The sequence below is a fragment of the Onychomys torridus genome, chromosome 21 (assembly GCF_903995425.1).
Source record: "Onychomys torridus chromosome 21, mOncTor1.1, whole genome shotgun sequence".
NCBI lineage: Eukaryota > Metazoa > Chordata > Mammalia > Rodentia > Cricetidae > Onychomys > Onychomys torridus.
Window position 1 is genome coordinate 25,489,500 of NC_050463.1, and position 17,677 is coordinate 25,507,176.

General features: G+C 44.4%; 1 protein-coding gene across 2 annotated transcripts in view; it reads right to left on the bottom strand.

The window, feature by feature from the left end:
• Positions 1 to 17,677, bottom strand: part of Vit (vitrin) — a 121,558-nt gene that overhangs the window by 74,497 nt on the left and 29,384 nt on the right. Inside the window, exon 3 of one of the 2 annotated variants that reach the window (XM_036171045.1) lies at positions 6,729 to 6,794. The exons of the other annotated variant lie outside the window; for it this stretch is intronic. Within the exon in view, the coding sequence (XP_036026938.1) occupies positions 6,729 to 6,794 (66 nt within the window). The remainder of the gene's footprint in view (positions 1 to 6,728; positions 6,795 to 17,677) is intronic. 2 annotated transcript variants of the gene reach the window in all.

Below are 17,677 nucleotides of genomic sequence, written 5' to 3' on the forward strand. Positions count from 1 at the left end.
GCCTGACTAGTGGCAGTCCTCAGGACTTGAGTCTCGGGAGTCTAGGATAGCATTTGATGTGCCGGAAAGATCTGAAAATTGTCAGATGAGCAACACTAACCAATTGTCTCCCCGTCACTACTTCAACTCTGAGGGTTGTGAAGACTTTTTGATCTTAAAAAAAAAAAAATCACTGGTGGAGCATGAAAGCTTCCAGAAGAGCAGAGGAAGAGAGGGAACTATAGAGGATCTATCTAGATGGTCTCACATTCAGGTCTACAGCCGGCATCGGCCTTGTCTCAGTCTTTCATCCACTGATTCTCAGTGTTATGAAGCATGTCAGAATCCCCTGCTCATCAGACCACGCACCGATGGCTGGAGTTCCCCTGCAGTTTCTGATTCAGTAACAAAAGGTTTCAGTTGGTGCTGATATTGCTGGTCTGGGAACTTTGAGAATCACATCTGCTTTCCCACTGGGCCCTACTTGGTTTGTTCAAAACCTTGCTTTTATCACCTTACATTTAAAATCCAAGAAGCTCCTATAAGATAGATTCTGAGATCTCAAACATAAATGTAAGGTGGTCAAGGTGTCTTTGTTTAGTGACAAGGAGGGTGGCCTCTACCTTCCTTCTCTTTGAGAGTATGTTTTCTTGGCTATTACAGCTCGGTAAAATTGGTCATTGTAGGTCAACTCTTGCTCTGTATTTCAGCCAAGGGGAAAGGCTGTCATTCTGAATTCATGAATCAAGACCTCCTTAGGTACTGGGACCCTTCAACACCTCTAGAACAAGCTCTACATAGAACTACACAGAAGACAGGCACAGTTGCATCTATTAACCTCTCCAAGAGATGTGAGAACATGGAGCTGTCTTCTACTCCACCATCTGTATCCATGTAAATTCTGTCCGGGCTTTGTAGATACATCCATGCTGCCCGCCCATGTGCATGGGACATGTCATAACACAGCTAACCAGCTGTGTTCTGTCTTCTTTCTTCATATTCTGGTATTAAAGGTTATTATAGTGGTTGGCAGGGCTAACTTGCCCGCTCTTGTCTCCTCTGAGAACAACACTGCCCTGGTAAGGTCAGACCTCCAGCCAGCTTAAATGGATGTAATTCAATTCTCTCTCCCAGGGTGAGATCGGGAGAGGGGTATGAGGGAGATGTAGATGTATAGAGACAGGCAGAGGTGTTGGCTCTTTGATTGGGTTCTTGTGGCCTTTGCATCTGGGCACCAGTCCCGGGGAGCTCCAGCTGTGCTTCCTACCTTGGTTTCTGTGAATTACTCCAGGTCCCATCCAAATCCTCTTTTCTACTTAAACAAATTGAGCTTGGATTTCTGCTAATTGCAAACAAAACAACCTGTGCTGAGATACTCCCCATTGCCTCATGATGAAGTCCAGATTCCCACACAGCAGTGAAACCCTTCACTGTACGGTGCAGCTAACTCTCCACCATTCACCCCAACACCTTCACCTCATTCTGTATCTTCCAGCCAAATTGAAACTTTTGCTTTCAATTTTTTTTGGGGGTGATTAGGACAGAGTCTTGTTTTGTAGACCAGGTTAGCACTGAACTCATGATCCTTCTGCCTCCGTTTCCCAAAGGGCTGGGATTGTAGGCATGCACTGCCATGCCTGGCCAACTTTGTAAGCTTTTTCAAGTCTTCAGGCCTTGAGCTCGTTCCCCGACCCTCATCCATTTGTTTGTGATGCCAACCCTCTTCTGCTTCATCAGAGTAGGCACACCATTCCTCCACACCCAGTCTGTTCCTTCATTGTCTCATAGCATGCTACTCCTTGACCTGTGATAGACTTGTGTATTGCTCATCTTCTTGACTCTGTGTGAGCTCTGTGAAGGTCAAAGTGCGTTTTGATTCCAGTTGCATCTGGGTGTCTAGTAAATCCTGGCTGAATGCATGAATGCTGTGCCTTCCCTGCCACAAGTTACCTAGCCCAGCTGCAGACAGCAACTGGAAAAATGGAAATGACTCTGGCCTCAAGCTAGAGACGACAATTTGCAAATACTCCTGAGGTCAAGAATCAGATCTGTCCCTGGCTTGGGAATATTCTATTACACTCCTTGCATCTTTTCCCTCCCTTATTTAATGATTGTGCTAGAGTTCTAATTAGAGAAAAGACTTCAGGCATTTATTGATTCAAATGTGCTGCCTCACAAGGGAGATTTTTTGAGAGCAAAACTAGAATTTAGCATATCAGAAATTCAATCCATCTGAGATCTCTCCAAGGGGTTTGCCCTGGGGTTACTTTAACACAGACTTTCATAGTCACTGAGACCTGTTGTCATGGCAATCACGGAACCTTTCATGATTTTTGTATCAGAGTTAATGAAGATACCGGAAACAGCCCAAAGGAATCCATACTTGGGTGTGCATTTGTCTCCATATTAGCCCAATCACTGATTGGAACACATATCTGTCCCAGTACTGTTCCTCGTGGCTCTCGGTCCCGACAGGGATAAATAAACAACTGATTTTTTTTTTTTTTTTAGTATTTCAGCCTAAGAGTCCATGGATGACTGCCCCTTTGGTCTCATTTTAGCAGGAAATCCCACATGGTAGCTTTTAAGAAAATGAAGAAAAAGGGGGTGGCTATGGAAAGCAAATTTCTCTCTTTTATTTCAAATTATACACGTTACTGATTTCAACACACTTAAATTTAATGCCAGTAAAGAAAGCCTTTGCTGTGGAAAGCACAGAACACTGACTTTGTCTAAAGCCTCTATTTTACGGTCCCCGATAAACCTCCTTCATGCCTTCACTTCTGGATCTAGAAATCCCAGCACACTCACAGTCCACTGTTTCCCATCAGTGTCCTGTTTGGCTGGCTAGTTCCCATCATACGCTCTGTCCTTCTTCCCCAGTGAGAGAAGCCCCGACTTTGATGAAGCATGCACGTGCTGACAATCCAGACCTTTCCTTCACAATGTTTGTCACTGACCCAAATGGCACTTAAGTAGAGGTGTTATATTTAACTTTCTGGATATTTTTTTTTTTAGGGGAATTCATATGTACCCTTTTTCATTCTTTCTTGTTGGTTGGAAAGAATGGAGGTGAGGCGGCCATTTTGGACGGTTAGGAGCTTCTGAAAGTCGGGAGCTTACATTAAATTACAGCTTGATTTTGCTTAAGTGAGAGAGACTTTGGTCTCATGTAAGTGGTCATGGTTTTGGATTATTATTATTATTATTATTATTATTATTATTATTATTATTATGTCAGCTGATCTTAATTGATATACCCCAAAGTGAAATTTGTTTTTCCTTTCTATTGTTTGAGTGTGATATCTCGACCAGGTGTCTCTGTGATTTACCTCCTGAACGCAGAGCTTCAGTGGGAATGGGAAATGTCCCAATGCTCCTGCCTGGCAACCTGCTGAGTTTCTCCAGATACAGTCAGAGTCCTGATTTTCAGCACAGCATAGAATCTCAGGAGGAGTCAATAGGAAGCAAAGCTGGGCGTTGTTAAGAAGACAGTGCATACCCAAGGGGTAGGTAAGCTTCCTCAAGACAGAGTCCCTCTTACCTGCCTTAAAAGTAGCTATTTGTAGGCATGGTCCTCTGTCTTTTGAAGTTAGATTGTTTAAAATATGTAATTTACAAACAAGTACAAAGATTTAGCAAAGCCTAAAAGTTAAGTAAAGAAACCAGGAATTTGTTTACTTGTTTCTCTTATCTTCAAGAATTTCCTTTTGCAAATGAAACCGTATGGATTGTTGAGGGTGGTACGTGGGATGTACTGTTCAGGTTTATGGATGAGAGAGGGTTGCTTATAGGACTCAACTCAAAGGTCCTGCAAGTTTTAGCCTTAAGCAGGGTTCATTAGCTGCTTAAATACTTGTTTGAAATTTTTTTTGAAAAAAGGAGCGTTGTACTTCTGTAAGCAATTCATCTGTCACCCCACCCACACTCTCCCCACCAGTGAAGAAGGTTTATTTTGGTTTACAGTTGAGAGTGTACAGGCCATAACAGGGAGACAGGAGTGTGAGGTGGCTGGTTATATTGTGTCTATAGTCAAAAAGCTGAGAACAGACAGGCTGTGGTGCCAGATTATATCTGTATCTGTATGTATGTATGTATGTATGTATGTATGTATGTATGTATGTATGTATCATCTATCTATCTAAAACAAAACACTCAAGGCTCCCCACAAGTGATTCACTTTCCCTGAGAGGCCCTATAAAATAGCACCAACACTGAGTACAAAATATTCAAACATGCCAGCCTATGGGAGATATTTCACATTCAACTCAAAACGTTCTGTCCCTTGGCCCCCTACACTCATGGCCATCTCATAACACAGACTATATTTATTCCAAATTTAAAAGCCCTTATAGCCTTTAATAGTTCCAACAAATGCCCAACAGCCCAGTAATTTCTGGGACCCAAGGTCATTTCTTAACTGCACACTATTGTAAAATCAAACTCAAGTTATACGCTTTGAACATACAATGGCTCAGAGTAAGCATTCCTGTTCCCAAAGTGGGGAATGCAGGAGACATGAGGGAATGATAGGACCAAATTCTGCAATTCCACGTTGGGTCTCTAGGACTAGGGATGGAATCACCTGAGCCCCCAAGTGCTTTGGGGGCCTCTCTCCTAAGGTTCTGCTTCCTGCAGCACACGGAACCTCTCTTTGGGCCAACTCTACTCCACGCTTGCAGATGTTCCATGATTTTGGGATTGCCAACATCCTAGGGTCTTCGCTGCAACTCGGGCATCACATGCCAATTTCACGTGATGGCTTTTGAGGGCTGTCCCTTGGGACTCCAACCCAGCCACACGTTGCCTGTCTCTAGGAACGTCCTTGGTACAACTTTCACGCTGCCACCACTTGTATTTTGCTTCCCTGCAAAACCAGCACCCTGGGAACAATGCTGCTGAATTCTACGGCCAGCTCCAGATGTCATCCAGCCATCTCTGTCACAGCTGTGGTGGCCTTTGTGTGCCTTGGTGGCTCAATTTGAGAAAACGCTTTCCTAGGAGCTGGAGCAGGGGAGCCTTTCAGAGACATTCTCTGTTTGTTTATTTATTTATTTGTTTGTTTATTCATTTTTTTTTTTGACAGGGTTTCTCTGTGTAGTTTTGGTGCCTTTTCTGGAACTCACTCTGTAGCCCAGGCTGGCCTCGAACTCACAGAGATCTGCCTACCTCTGCCTCTTGAGTGTTGGGATTAAAGGCGTGCGCCACCACCGCCAAGCTACATTCTCAGTTTAGGTGGAGTCTTTTCAGATGAATTTTCATTTTCCCAAGCTGAAGACTTTGTCGAGTGGGGTCTTGCCATCGGGATACCTTTCCTGTGGCCCCAGTGCAGAGCAGGTTTCTGTTTCTCTCTTAACAATTACAGCTGCATACCCGCAACTTCTGATTCACTCAGGCGCCTCTTCTTGCCAAACGGCACAGTTTCCAGGTTCTTCTGTTTCTTGCTCACGAGAGTCAGGGTCAGAGCAGTGAGCAGTAACCCCAATACCGCCTGGATACTGTCTGTCTCGAAATTTCTCCAGCCTAAGCAAACCGGTTTCATCACTTTCAAATCTGGTCTCACTCAAGTTCTTGGAATGCACGAATGACCTCTAAGTCTGTTCTCCATTGAGTATCTTAACTGAAACCCTGAGAGTTGAGTCTCCACTGTGCATATTTCTCTCAGCATTGCGTTCTTGCAGACACCCATCAGAATGGTCTGTGACGTTCTGCTTACAGCATGACAGTGCTTCTCCGGCTCGCGGCACCAAACTCTTCAGCATTCCGTCTACAAACCAGCTCTAAAGACCTATAGACTGCAAGCTCAGGTTTATCAAAGCAATGGCGGTAGGCAGGTAAGGAGGCTGACCACACTGCATCCACACACCACAGGATGCAAGATTCTGTTGGCAATCATTGGTGGCACACGCCTTTAATCCCAGCACTCGGGAGGCAGAGGCAGGTGGATCTCTGTGAGTTTGAGGCCAGCCTGGTCTACAGAGGGAGATCCAGGACAGCCAGGGCTGCACAGAGAAACCCTGTCTCAAAAAACTAAAAAGAAAAGAAAAAAGAAAGAAATGTAAACCCGATCAGTGTTGGGTGTGAGTGTCAGGGACTCTTCCTTTTTCCTGTCTCCTTAATTTCCCCCTGGTCTTTCTGTCTCTCGCAGGCATGCTGGGAGACAGGAAGCTTTCATGGACTTTTACACCAGCCATACTGAATCTTCTGCCACGGGGAATTGAGACACCAGCCATAGAAAGTCAGAGTTGTGTGGTTCTATGTGTGAATTTTGAGTTTCCCTATTGCAGTGGAACCACATTTGTTTTACAAAATCAGGATGTATAACAATTTTGGGGGGGGGGGGTGGGGAATGAGGCAAAGAATGAATAAGACACATCTCCATTTAAATGTAAAGCAACTGACGCAGAAACAAAAACCCTGGCCAAGACCCGTATTGCCATTCACAGCCTCCAATGCAGTGGTTTTCAACCTATGGGTCACTTTGGGGGTTGAACGACCGTTTCTCAGGGGTCACATGTCAGATAGCCTGCCTATCAGATATTTACATTATGATTCACAACACTAGCAAAATTACACTTATGAAATAGCAATGAAATAATTTTATGGTTGGGGGTCACCACAGCATGAGGAACTGTATTCAAGGGTCTCAGTGTTAGGAAGGTTGAGGACCACTGCTCTGACGTAAGCAGGACCACCCTCCACACGGGGCACGCAGCCTTGTGCCAGAAAGGGATTTTGATTTCACTTACCAAATTTGGGCCTTTTAATCTTCTTTGCCATTTCTTTATTTGAATGTATTCCAGTTACCAGCAAAACTAGACGAGGAAAATAAGAACAAAATGAACCTAATTAATATCATTTCCCCTAAACCCTGTTTTCTTCATGGCCTCCCACATTTGCAATGGTTATCCACGAGGCATTTTTACTGATGAAATGAATCGGGAGCGAGAGGTCCAGTTTGTAGAGTGTCTCATCTCTGCTGAAAGACTATTTTGGAAAACCACCTTGGTGTCTGCCATGTCTGTTACCTTTTCATTTCAACACAGCAGGTCTGCAGCTCCTTTTTCAAAGGAGGGCGTCTGGGCCTGGTCCCTGAAATGAAAGCTGGGTGTAGGATGAACAACCACCCTTTGCTTGTGACCTTTCCTCAGTTCCACAATGGGCTTCCAAGTGTCCAATTTGCCAATAAGGACTACACACGCAGAGCAGAGCATGTGAGTAAATGCATTTGTGTGTGTGCACACACGCACGTGTGCACATATGCATTCCTGTGCATGTGTGTAAGTGTGTTTGTGTGTGTCTGAGAGTGTGCATGCATCTTGAGTGTGTGTGTGTGTGTGTGTGTGTGTGTGTGTGTGTATGCATTTGTGTGTGCGTGAATGTTTGTGTGTGTGTGAGTGTGTAAGAATGACTGCAGGGAGGCTGAAAGGAGGATGTCTATAAACAGCCTTAGCAGAGGCTATGTTGAAAGGAAGATCTGGGGGAAGGGCCGGGGAGAAGGAGAGACTGTCCGAGAGTCTGAGGATCGACCCCTGGTGTGGCAGTCTAGCAGCCCTGGTCCTGTACTTGCCTCAGAACCAGAACCAGAGCCTCAAACAGCAGCATCTCCACACTGCCTGCTTTATAGATTCAATAACTGGTGAAGCAGGGCCCAAATAACTTAAATTCACATCTCCTGGCTCTTTTTCAAGTACATAGAATACGCCTGAGCCTTCTGCTTTAAAAAATAATGTTGGCTTTTTCTTATTGCAAAAGTGATTCATGATCCTTCTAGAAAAATGCAAAAAGCAGTACAGAAAATATGGATGAACACAGAAATTTGCTCTTTTGCGTGCATTTTTGCATACATTTATATAGGTACTTTAAACATTTGATCATGTTCATGCCATGTGCAGTGCTTTATAACTTATTTCAACATATATATATATATATATATATGCACAAACCATGAACACATGCATATACATATATTTTTCTTGTCATTAAATGTTCTTCCCACGATCATTTTAACTGCCCCCAAAGTATTGCATTATATGCATGTATTGCAATTTAACTGATCCTCCATTTCATGTAAATAGCTTCATCTTTGCGTTGATCTGTCATTATTTCCTTAAAATAAATTTCTAAATAGAGTTTTGTTTGAAATCTACATCCACTTAAAATTTTGATAGATGCTACAACAGTTTTTTATAAACAATGTATGGAAACCCCCTCTTCTTCATTCCTACACCAAGTCCACTTAGTGTTGTAACCAGAAATGCAGTCCTTTGCTTTCAAAAGTGCTCTTAAGTACTCCATGCTTCTTCCTTCACCAGGCATCCCTCTGATTCACCAGGCACCTCTCCATCTCACCAAGCATCCTTCCATTTCACCAGACATCCCTCCATCTCACCAGGCATCCCTCTGACTCACCAGGCATCCCTCCATCTCACCAGGCATCCCCCTGACTCACCAGGCATCCCTCCATCTCACCAGACATCCCTCCATCTCACCAGGCATCCCTCCATCTCACCAGGCATCCCTCCATCTCACCAGGCATCCCTCCATCTCACCAGGCATCCCTCCATCTCACCAGGCATCCCTCCATCTCACCAGGCATCCCCCTGACTCACCAGGCATCCCTCCATCTCACCAGACATCCCTCCATCTCACCAGGCATCCCTCCATCTCACCAGGCATCCCTCCATCTCACCAGGCATCCCTCCATCTCACCAGGCATCCCTCTGACTCACCAGGCATCCCTCCATCTCACCAGGCATCCCTCCATCTCACCAGGCATCCCTCTGACTCACCAGGCATCCCTCCATCTCACCAGGCATCCCTCCATCTCACCAGGCATCCCTCCATCTCACCAGGCATCCCTCCATCTCACCAGGCATCCCTCTGACTCACCAGCCATCCCTCCATCTCACCAGGCATCCCTCCATCTCACCAGGTACCCTTCCATCTCACCAGGCATCCTTCTGACTCACCAGGCATCCTTCTGACTCACCAGGCATCTCTCCATCTCACCAGCCATCCCTCCATCTCACCAGGCATCCCTCCATCTCACCAGGCATCCCTCCATCTCACCAGGCATTCCCCCCATTTCACCCACTCCAGGGAGGCATACTTTTAGCCCACCTTCACTATAACTATGTTTGGAAACAACTTGCTTTCTGGATAGAGCTGGGGCTCTGGAGGTAAGCATGGGAAAACAGAGCTATCTAAATAAGCACTTGGATCCCAACTGGGGACACACACCTGTAATATTAGCACTCAGGAGGCTGAGGCTGGAGGGTCACAAGTTCAAGGCTACATAGTGAGGCTCTGTCTAAAAAGCACAAGACAACTGATCTCTCTCTCTCTCTCTCCCTCACTGCCTCCCTCCCTCTTCCTCTCCGTCTCCCTTTCTCTCCTCTCAACAGATATATTCAATTTAGGTACAAGTGGACTCTTAAATTGGCAGCTAGTTTTGAAGGAAAAGGTATCAACATCACTAAGGCTTGGAGGAAATTATAAGGTCTCTGCTACAGAATGGCTGTGCCCCCTTAAAACTATTATGTTGCATCTTAACCCTTAAGGGGATGGTATTAACAGCAGAGCCTTTGGTGCGGGGGATGAAGATGAAGGTAGCCCTGTCATGAATGGAATTAATGGGGCTGCAGGGATGGTTCCATGGGTAAAACACCTAAATTCTAATCCACAGAAACCAAGAAAAGCTAGACACAGTAACTTAAATCTGCAGTCCCATGTCCCCTTGTTGCTATTATGGGGAGATGGGAGGAGAAAGGAGATTCTCCCAGAAGCTCCATGTCCAGCTAGTCTGGGCTATGTAATAGCAAGCAACAAAGAGACCCTGCCTCCAGCAAGGTGGGAGACACCTATCTTCAAAATTGTCCCTGGAGCTCTACACATGCATTGTGGTATGTCTGCACCCTCTCACACGCAAGTCATACATACACACATGTATAGTACACACAAGAAAGAAAAGAATGGAATTAGGGCCTTTCCAAAAGAAGTCTCAGAAAGCTATTTTGTCCTGCCTATCATGTAAAGGGGCATCAACTGTTGGTCTCTCTATCTTGGCCTTCTAGTCTCCAGAAACTTGACAGATAGGTTTCAGTTTTTGTAAGCTATCGTTTTGTGACAGTTGGCTACAGCAGCCTAAACACACTAAGACACTGGTCACCTGTGCCATTAATACAGCTACCGTGTTAACCTGTTTTGGGCTCTTATCATTAGTTGAGGTGTGGGCCTGATCGGCCAGACAGAAACAAACTCATGAAGGAGAACTGAGAGAGAGCAGAAAATGCAGCTGAGAAGCATGAAGGCTAACATTTTTGAGGTGTTATTTACTTCTGGGGTTAGGGTGTGTGCGAGTTTCCTGGAGGTCTGTTATTTATAGTGGCCTCTGGGTCATTTAGTTCTGTATAAAGACCACTCTTTCATCTTCTGTGCAGAAATAAACAGCCAGAATCTGGGAATATTTTGTAAAAGATGTACTAAGCATGTAAATAAATAGATAAACAAATAAGCGAACAAATAAATAGTGAAATTGAAGGCATAAATGGTAAATAAATTTGAGTGTCACTTCTCGGGAAAGCTAAATACTACCCATGCGGGTGTGTAGGTCATTGGGAAGTCTTTATGAGTCTTGGTGTCATTAGGACCATAAATATTTCAGTAAGACCACCCCAATACTTGTTTAGTCACCCAAGACCCTCCAAGATGAGTGAGCCCATGCATGGCTGTTTCAGTTTACCAACAGAGGGTAACAAGGTTATTATTGTCCAATGCACAAGCCTTCTCCTGCCTTCCCCTCAGCATATGGGCTTGTTAATTAAAGCACCCTAGAATCCCAACCTCCAGAGAGGAGGGCTGTTCAGCACAGCCTGCACATGCCCTTGTTTCCAGGGGCAAGTTTTCCTTTCCCATTTGCAAGCTATCTCTTGCTATGTTTTATAAAGTGCACTGGGAGGCTGGGGAGATGGCTCAGGGCATAAAGTGCTGGTTGCATAAGCATGCAGACCAAAGTTTGGGTCTTGAGCATCCATGTAAATGTATAGGGGTTTGTATCTCTAGCACCAGCACTTGGGTTGGAGGCAGAGACAGAAAGATCTCTGAAGCGCATTGGCCAGTGCCTAGCCAATCACCGAGCTCCAAGTTCAGTGACATACCCTGTCTCAAAAAATAGGTGGAGGTCTATAGAGGGATGACTTTGGCAATGCCCTCCGACATCCACACATGCACATGCAGGCTCATCAGCACACACGCTTGCATATGTATCATCGTGAACATGTATCACTCCTTCCACTCACAAACAAAAAGAAATCAACATTGAACTTGGGTGGGAGGCAAATAAGTCTAACGTTCATTTATTTCCCTAGAATGCCTCGCGGAGCACTAAGAGAGAAGGCTGACCCCATGCCTATGTAAAGAAGCAAACAAATCTGCAAGCCAAGTCTTTTCAAATAATTTTATTTACCTACCCACTGAGACGATTCCTGTCTGCAAACCTGGAGGGAACTGAGGCAAGCATGCTCTAAAGCAACCACGAAGCGATGCCCCTTAGTGTTCTGTTGTTGAAAACCCTACACTTTTTCATCATCCTTTTAGTAGCTCTTGAAATCTCAAGGAAATTAAATATTAAAATTATGTTTTCTCATTAAGACGTTCTGCTACTTCTTCCTCTCCGGTGTGATAGCAAACTAACCCAAATTAAGGCATCTGAGGTATAACTGTTTCTAAGTTCAATTTAAAAACAAAATGATCGTACAGATAATTCATAAATAAAACACAAAAGGCTAAGCTCGAAAAAACATGGAATTTCATTAACGATTTAAAGTTCAGGCTTAAAAGACAGTGAGAGGTTGCTTTTCTGTGTTATGTCCTTGTGTACAGAACACAAAATTACACTTAATCCTGGAAGGGAATTGGGGCTAGTGAATTTCTGGGCTCTGTTGGTGCAGGCGGAGCCATATAGGAAAGCTATTTGATAATAGGTTTCAAGAGCCTCAGAAATTATCTTCTCTGACATAGATACTACCCTCTTGGGAATAGATCTCAAGTTATAATCTTTGATATAGACAGAGATTTATGTAAAGATTCTCATTAGAGCATTTCTAATGGCAATCTGGAAAGAATAGAACGTTGGAAAAGTCCCAACAATCGGGGATGTGTAAGCATTTGTTACAAATGGTGTGTAGAAGGTGACTAAATTAGCTGTGAAGTGCTCAGCTCGAATGTGAACAATGATTTTGACAGTTAAAATAGAAGCAGAGGGGGAAAAAAGACCTGGAACAATATGCCAAAATGTTAATAATGATGAAATCATGATTTATACATTCTGTGTTCTACATTTCTCCCTACTGCATCATATCACTTATACACAAAACATAAATTTCATAGTGCAAATGTTTCTTTTACAATTAAAAACAGACTTTATCATTAAATTATTTTTAATTTGGTCATATTAAAGTCATTTGGACTTATAACAAAAGTTCACTCTAAAGCTATTGGCATGATTAATCTGTGTTTGTGTTTTCTAGTAAGTAATGAATTATAATCTAATTTCAAGGGAAGACGTAAAATGTCAGGACAGCTCATCAGTAAGCAAGTCAGTAAGCACTTAGGTGCCTGGAACTTTCACAGAATGCTTCATTTTTTATACAGAAATGGCTCTTTTTTTTTTTTTTTTTTTCATAGAAATTTCTTGTTAGATCTTTGAGGCTCCCAGTCCACAGGCACAGTTGGTGTCCACACCACCTTCCTGAAACCTTATCTATAAAGCAGAGCATCTTAAAGTCATTCAAGATCCCTAGTGTTTTAACTTGGGATGTATGTACTCATTGGAACCTTGGGCATCAGAAAAATCAGAGTCTCACAGCAAACACAGCACTTTATTTCCTATAATCCTGTGAAATATCAACGTAGGCTTCAAGTCATAGAATAGCAAACCTTCAGGGGACCTTTGGGATTTATCCCCTGCCCTTCATTTTAGGGACTGAAATCCTGGTCGAAGCTAACACCTTGGTTAAATCTGAAGCTGGAACCAGAAAGCAGGTTTGGTAATAAGAGCCTTTTTACTTCACTTATATCCCCTTGGTAGAAGTAATGGCTCCACTGTGACCCCCAAGACACTGAGAGGCATAGAGTTCTCTGATACACTTAGGGATCTCTAAAAGAAACATGTGGGGCTAAAGAGATGGCTCAGTGGTTAAAGGCACATACTGCTCTTCTCGAGGACCTAAGTTCGATTCTATGCACCCACATCAGGCAGCTTACAACCACCTGTAACCGCAGCTCCAGGGGAACCTAGCACCTCTGTGGGTACTCGAATTCACGTGCATATACCTCCACAAAGACCCCCCCACACACACACACAATATACATAATTAAAATAATGAAAATAAATCTTAGAAAAGGAACATGTCAACGCTGACACACATTAAGTGGTGTTAATTTAGGGAGTTTGGCAGTGTTGTTGAAGGGCTCTGTTGCCCTACACATCCAGCATCCCTAGAGACAATCCTTTGCTGAATATCTGTGACATTGAATAGCTATGATACATGAGGAACATCCATGAAAGACTAAACTCCCATCTCAATGATGATTGCTTGGGGCAGAATGCCCTCAAGAGGGCAAAGATAATTCGAGAGGTAGATGGTCCCATCTCATTGAGGCTGGGTTTTGTAATGAAACTTCTTGGAGGACCAAATGGGGATGTTGAGTGTGAGAGTGAGGGCCAGCGAATTCCAAGTAAGGGAAACAGCATCTTCAAAGGTCTGGGGATGAGAAATGCCACCACCCTCCGGGAAGTTCAAGGTAAAGGCCATGGTGAGACATGGAAGCAGAGAGGACTGTATGTGCCTCATCCTCCAAGCCTAGGAAGCAAAACACTTTAAGACCCTGGGATCCAAGCTGCTGGGAAAGGAGAAGTGCGGGGGAGCTTCAGTCAAGAGAATGGCGATGAGACATGAACCTCCACAGCCAGGTGTGGTGGCTCACACCTCCAATCCCCTGAGTGGCCGTGAGACCTTGTCTCAAAGCAAAGCGAGTGAACAAAGAGGAAGAGGTTTCATGGAGACTAGCAGGGCATGGTGGAAAGTGATGGAGGACTAAGGATTTGGGTGTGGGATTCTGTCATAATACCCAGCTGAGGATGAAGTGGGAGGGGTGAGTGCTAGGAAGCCCTAGGAAATGGTTCTGACCAGGGAGCGAGGAAAGTGATGCTGAGGATGAAGACTCAGAGGAACTCAGGGGCAGTCATGTCTTTTCCTTCTTTTTCTTTTTTTCAGGAATGGAGTCATATATCATTCCCTCCTCTGGCTCTATTACATTATGACTAATAAAAGTTGTGGTATTCAACCACTGATTCAATCCAATACATCGATCTTTGTGTACTGTGTGAAACGATTAGTCATGCTAATTGGCATGTCTATCACTTCATATACCTACCTATTTTTATTTATTTATTTATTTTGTACTGTGAGAACATTTCAGATCTATTCTTCTGGTAAATTTCAAGCAAACAACACAGTTGCATGAACTAGCCACCTTGATATACATTAAGATCCCAGAACTTACCAACCTCACAGTGAATGACATCTCTTTGTGGCTTCCCCTCCGCTAGACCCTGGCACCCATCCTCTATTCCCTGTTTCTTTCACTTTTTAGGTTTTCTATGTGAGTTCACACAGCATCATTTTTCTGTCTCTCTGTCTCTGTCTCTCTCTCTGTATGTGTGTGTGTGTGTGTGTGTGTGTGTGAGTGTGTGTGTGTGTGTGTGTGTGTGTGTTGTGTGTGTGTGAGTGTGTGTGTGTTGTGTGTGAGTGTGTGTGTGTTGTGTGTGTGAGTGTGTGTCGTGTATGGTAGGGTGCACCTGCACATACCACAGGACATATGTGGGGCTCAAAGGACAATTTGTGTGAGTGGATTCTCTCCTACCAGCACATGGGGCCTGGCGATTGAGTACTATACCCACTGCAGAAGAAAGGTTCACCGACAAAGGTTGAGAGCAACTTAGGTCTATGATTATAAACATAAATATTTGGCAAGCAGTTTGACAGCATAATCATTTCACAAACTAACAGTAGTTAAGTTCCACCCTAGGGCCTATGACCTCTTCAGTCATGGACTTGAGACCAGGTTTACGGTACCAGACATGAATTCCTTCCTATGGGACAGAGCACCATTCCAATCAGAAAGAAGTTGATTACATAATAGCTGTGCTACTGTTACACCAATGTGTACATCTTGCCTTGCACGTTGGTAGTGTAATATCAGGATACCACACTGGGTAAGACCACTGGCATCTTTTCTGCCCAAGAACTTGTATAATACCTTCTGGCCAGCGTGAAGGAAGTTTCCTGGTTGGCTAGAGATTAATTTCTCTCTGTCCTGCAGCCAAAGTGTAGGGTGTGGAGACATTACCCTAACTGAAATAAGCCAGATGTAGAAAGACATCTGGGCTGGGAAGGTGGCTTAGTGGTAAAGCATTTACCACATAAGCTCCATGGCTGCAGTTCAGATTCCCACATCCCACTAAAAGCTGGGCAAGTGTGGTGCTACCCGTAACCCCGTCACTGGGGCATCAGCAACAGAGGATCATCTGGGCAAATGATTTGGGTAGATTAGCTGAATTAGGGAGCTCTGGGATCAGCAAGAGAGTCTGTCTCAATTTTAAAAAAGTAGAGAAGACTGGAGAAACAACTTAATGGGTAAAGGATCCAGCTGCCAAACCTGTGCTGGAATTCGGGCTGGCTTGACCTTGTTCAGGCCTTGTGCTGTAGCTGGAATCTTAAAGAGTCTTAGTAATAAAATCAAACCCGAGGCCAGTTATTGGGGTGAATGCTGGAGGTCAGAGAAGCAGAACAAGCCACAGCTACCTCACCTCTCCAGTTTCTCAGCTGATTCTGCTTCTTCAGACCAAAAGCCTCTGAGTCCTCATCCAGATGGATCTCAGCTGAACTGCTGCTCCAAAGCCTAAAAGCTTAACCAGCCAAATGCTTCTAGTTTCTGGTCCTCATGCCTTATATAGCTTTCTGCTCTCTACCATCACTCCCTGGGATTAAAGGCGTGTGTCACCATGCCTGGATGTTTCCAATGTGGCCTTGAACTCACAGAGATCCAGAGGGATTTCTGCCTCTGAAATGCTAGAATTAAAGGTGTGTGTGCCGCCATTTTCTGGCCTCTGTATCTAGTGGCTGTCTGTTCTCTGACCCCAGATAACTTTATTAGGGTGCACAATATTTTGGGGGAACACAATACCATACTTGTGCACATAACCAGAGCTGCTGAGAGCCCATGAGTCTAATAACCATGCCATGTCTAGAACAACAGCACTCCTTAGCACTCCTGCCCATCGTCTGGTTCTTATTTTCTCTCCACCTGCTGCTCTTCTCCTCCTCCTCCTCCTCCTCCTCCTCCTCCTCCTCCTCCTCCTCTTTTTGGTTTTTCGAGACAGGGTTTCTCTGTGTAGCTTTGGCCTTTCCTGGAACTCACTCTGTAGCCCAGGCTGGCCTCGAACTCACAGAGATCCACCTGCCTCTGCCTCCCGAGCGCTGGGATTAAAGGCGTGCAGCACCACTGCCCAGCCCTCCTCCTCTTTAATGCTCCCTTCCATCCATCAGTGCACACATGGACTGGTTCTCGCATAGCCTCTTGTGAACAGTGCAGCTGTAGACATGGAAGGGCAAATATCTTTGAATACACCGATTCTATTTCTTTGGGACATGTATCCAGAGGGAAGATTGTAAGATCACAGAGTAGTTTGGTTTTTAAATTTTTGAGGAACCTTCATACAACTTTTTATAATAAGTGCCAACATGAGTGCACTATTTTATATACTTACTGAAGGGACCAGTATTGGCTCAGGATATCCCAAGACCAACTTCTCAGTGCAAAGGAAATTTATTTACCCCAGAAGGACAAAGGCAAGGAATAAGAGGCAAAGGCAAGATATAGAGGATGAGAGGAAAGGGGAAGGGAACATGGGAGGGGGAAGGGAACAAGGGAGGGGGAAGGCCTGGGAGGGGGTTGGAGGAGGATGGACACACAGACGACAAAGGACTGCCCCTGGAGAGAGAGGAAACAGATGTAGCCTATATGCAAATGACAGTTTATAAGAGTAAAATGGGAAGCCCTGTATTAGGATGAGGAGGATGAGGTGTTTAATTCTGATTGGGCATGTTAATTAGGTGAGCTTTTGACTGGTGGACTTCAATACTTGGATAGTTAGATTTTGGTGGTCAGCCTCAGGAGGAGGAAGTGGCCAAATAAGGGAATAGTCCTTGGTGGGTAGGTTTAGGAATGTAATCGAATGGGTTTTAGTAAGACAGAGAGAATGGGAGAGAAAGGAAAGGCCTGAGAGAGCTGTGTCCCTTCACGCACCTCCGGCAGGCAAGCATTGATTGCCTCTTCTCCAGACGCCCATCAACTCATAATATCATGTCCATCTGATACAGGCCATTCTAATAGATATAAAGTGATATTTCATGATGGTTTTGATTGGTATTTCCCTGATGATCAGTGATGTTGAACTTCTTAAAAACAGATACATCTCCCTGGCGGTGGTGGCGCACACCTTTAATCCCAGCACTCGGGAGGCAGAGGCAGGTGGATCTCTGTGAGTCTGAGGCCATTCTGGTCTACAGAGTGAATTCCAGGACAGCTAGGACTGTTTGTTACACAGAGAAACTTTGTCTCAGAAAAAAAA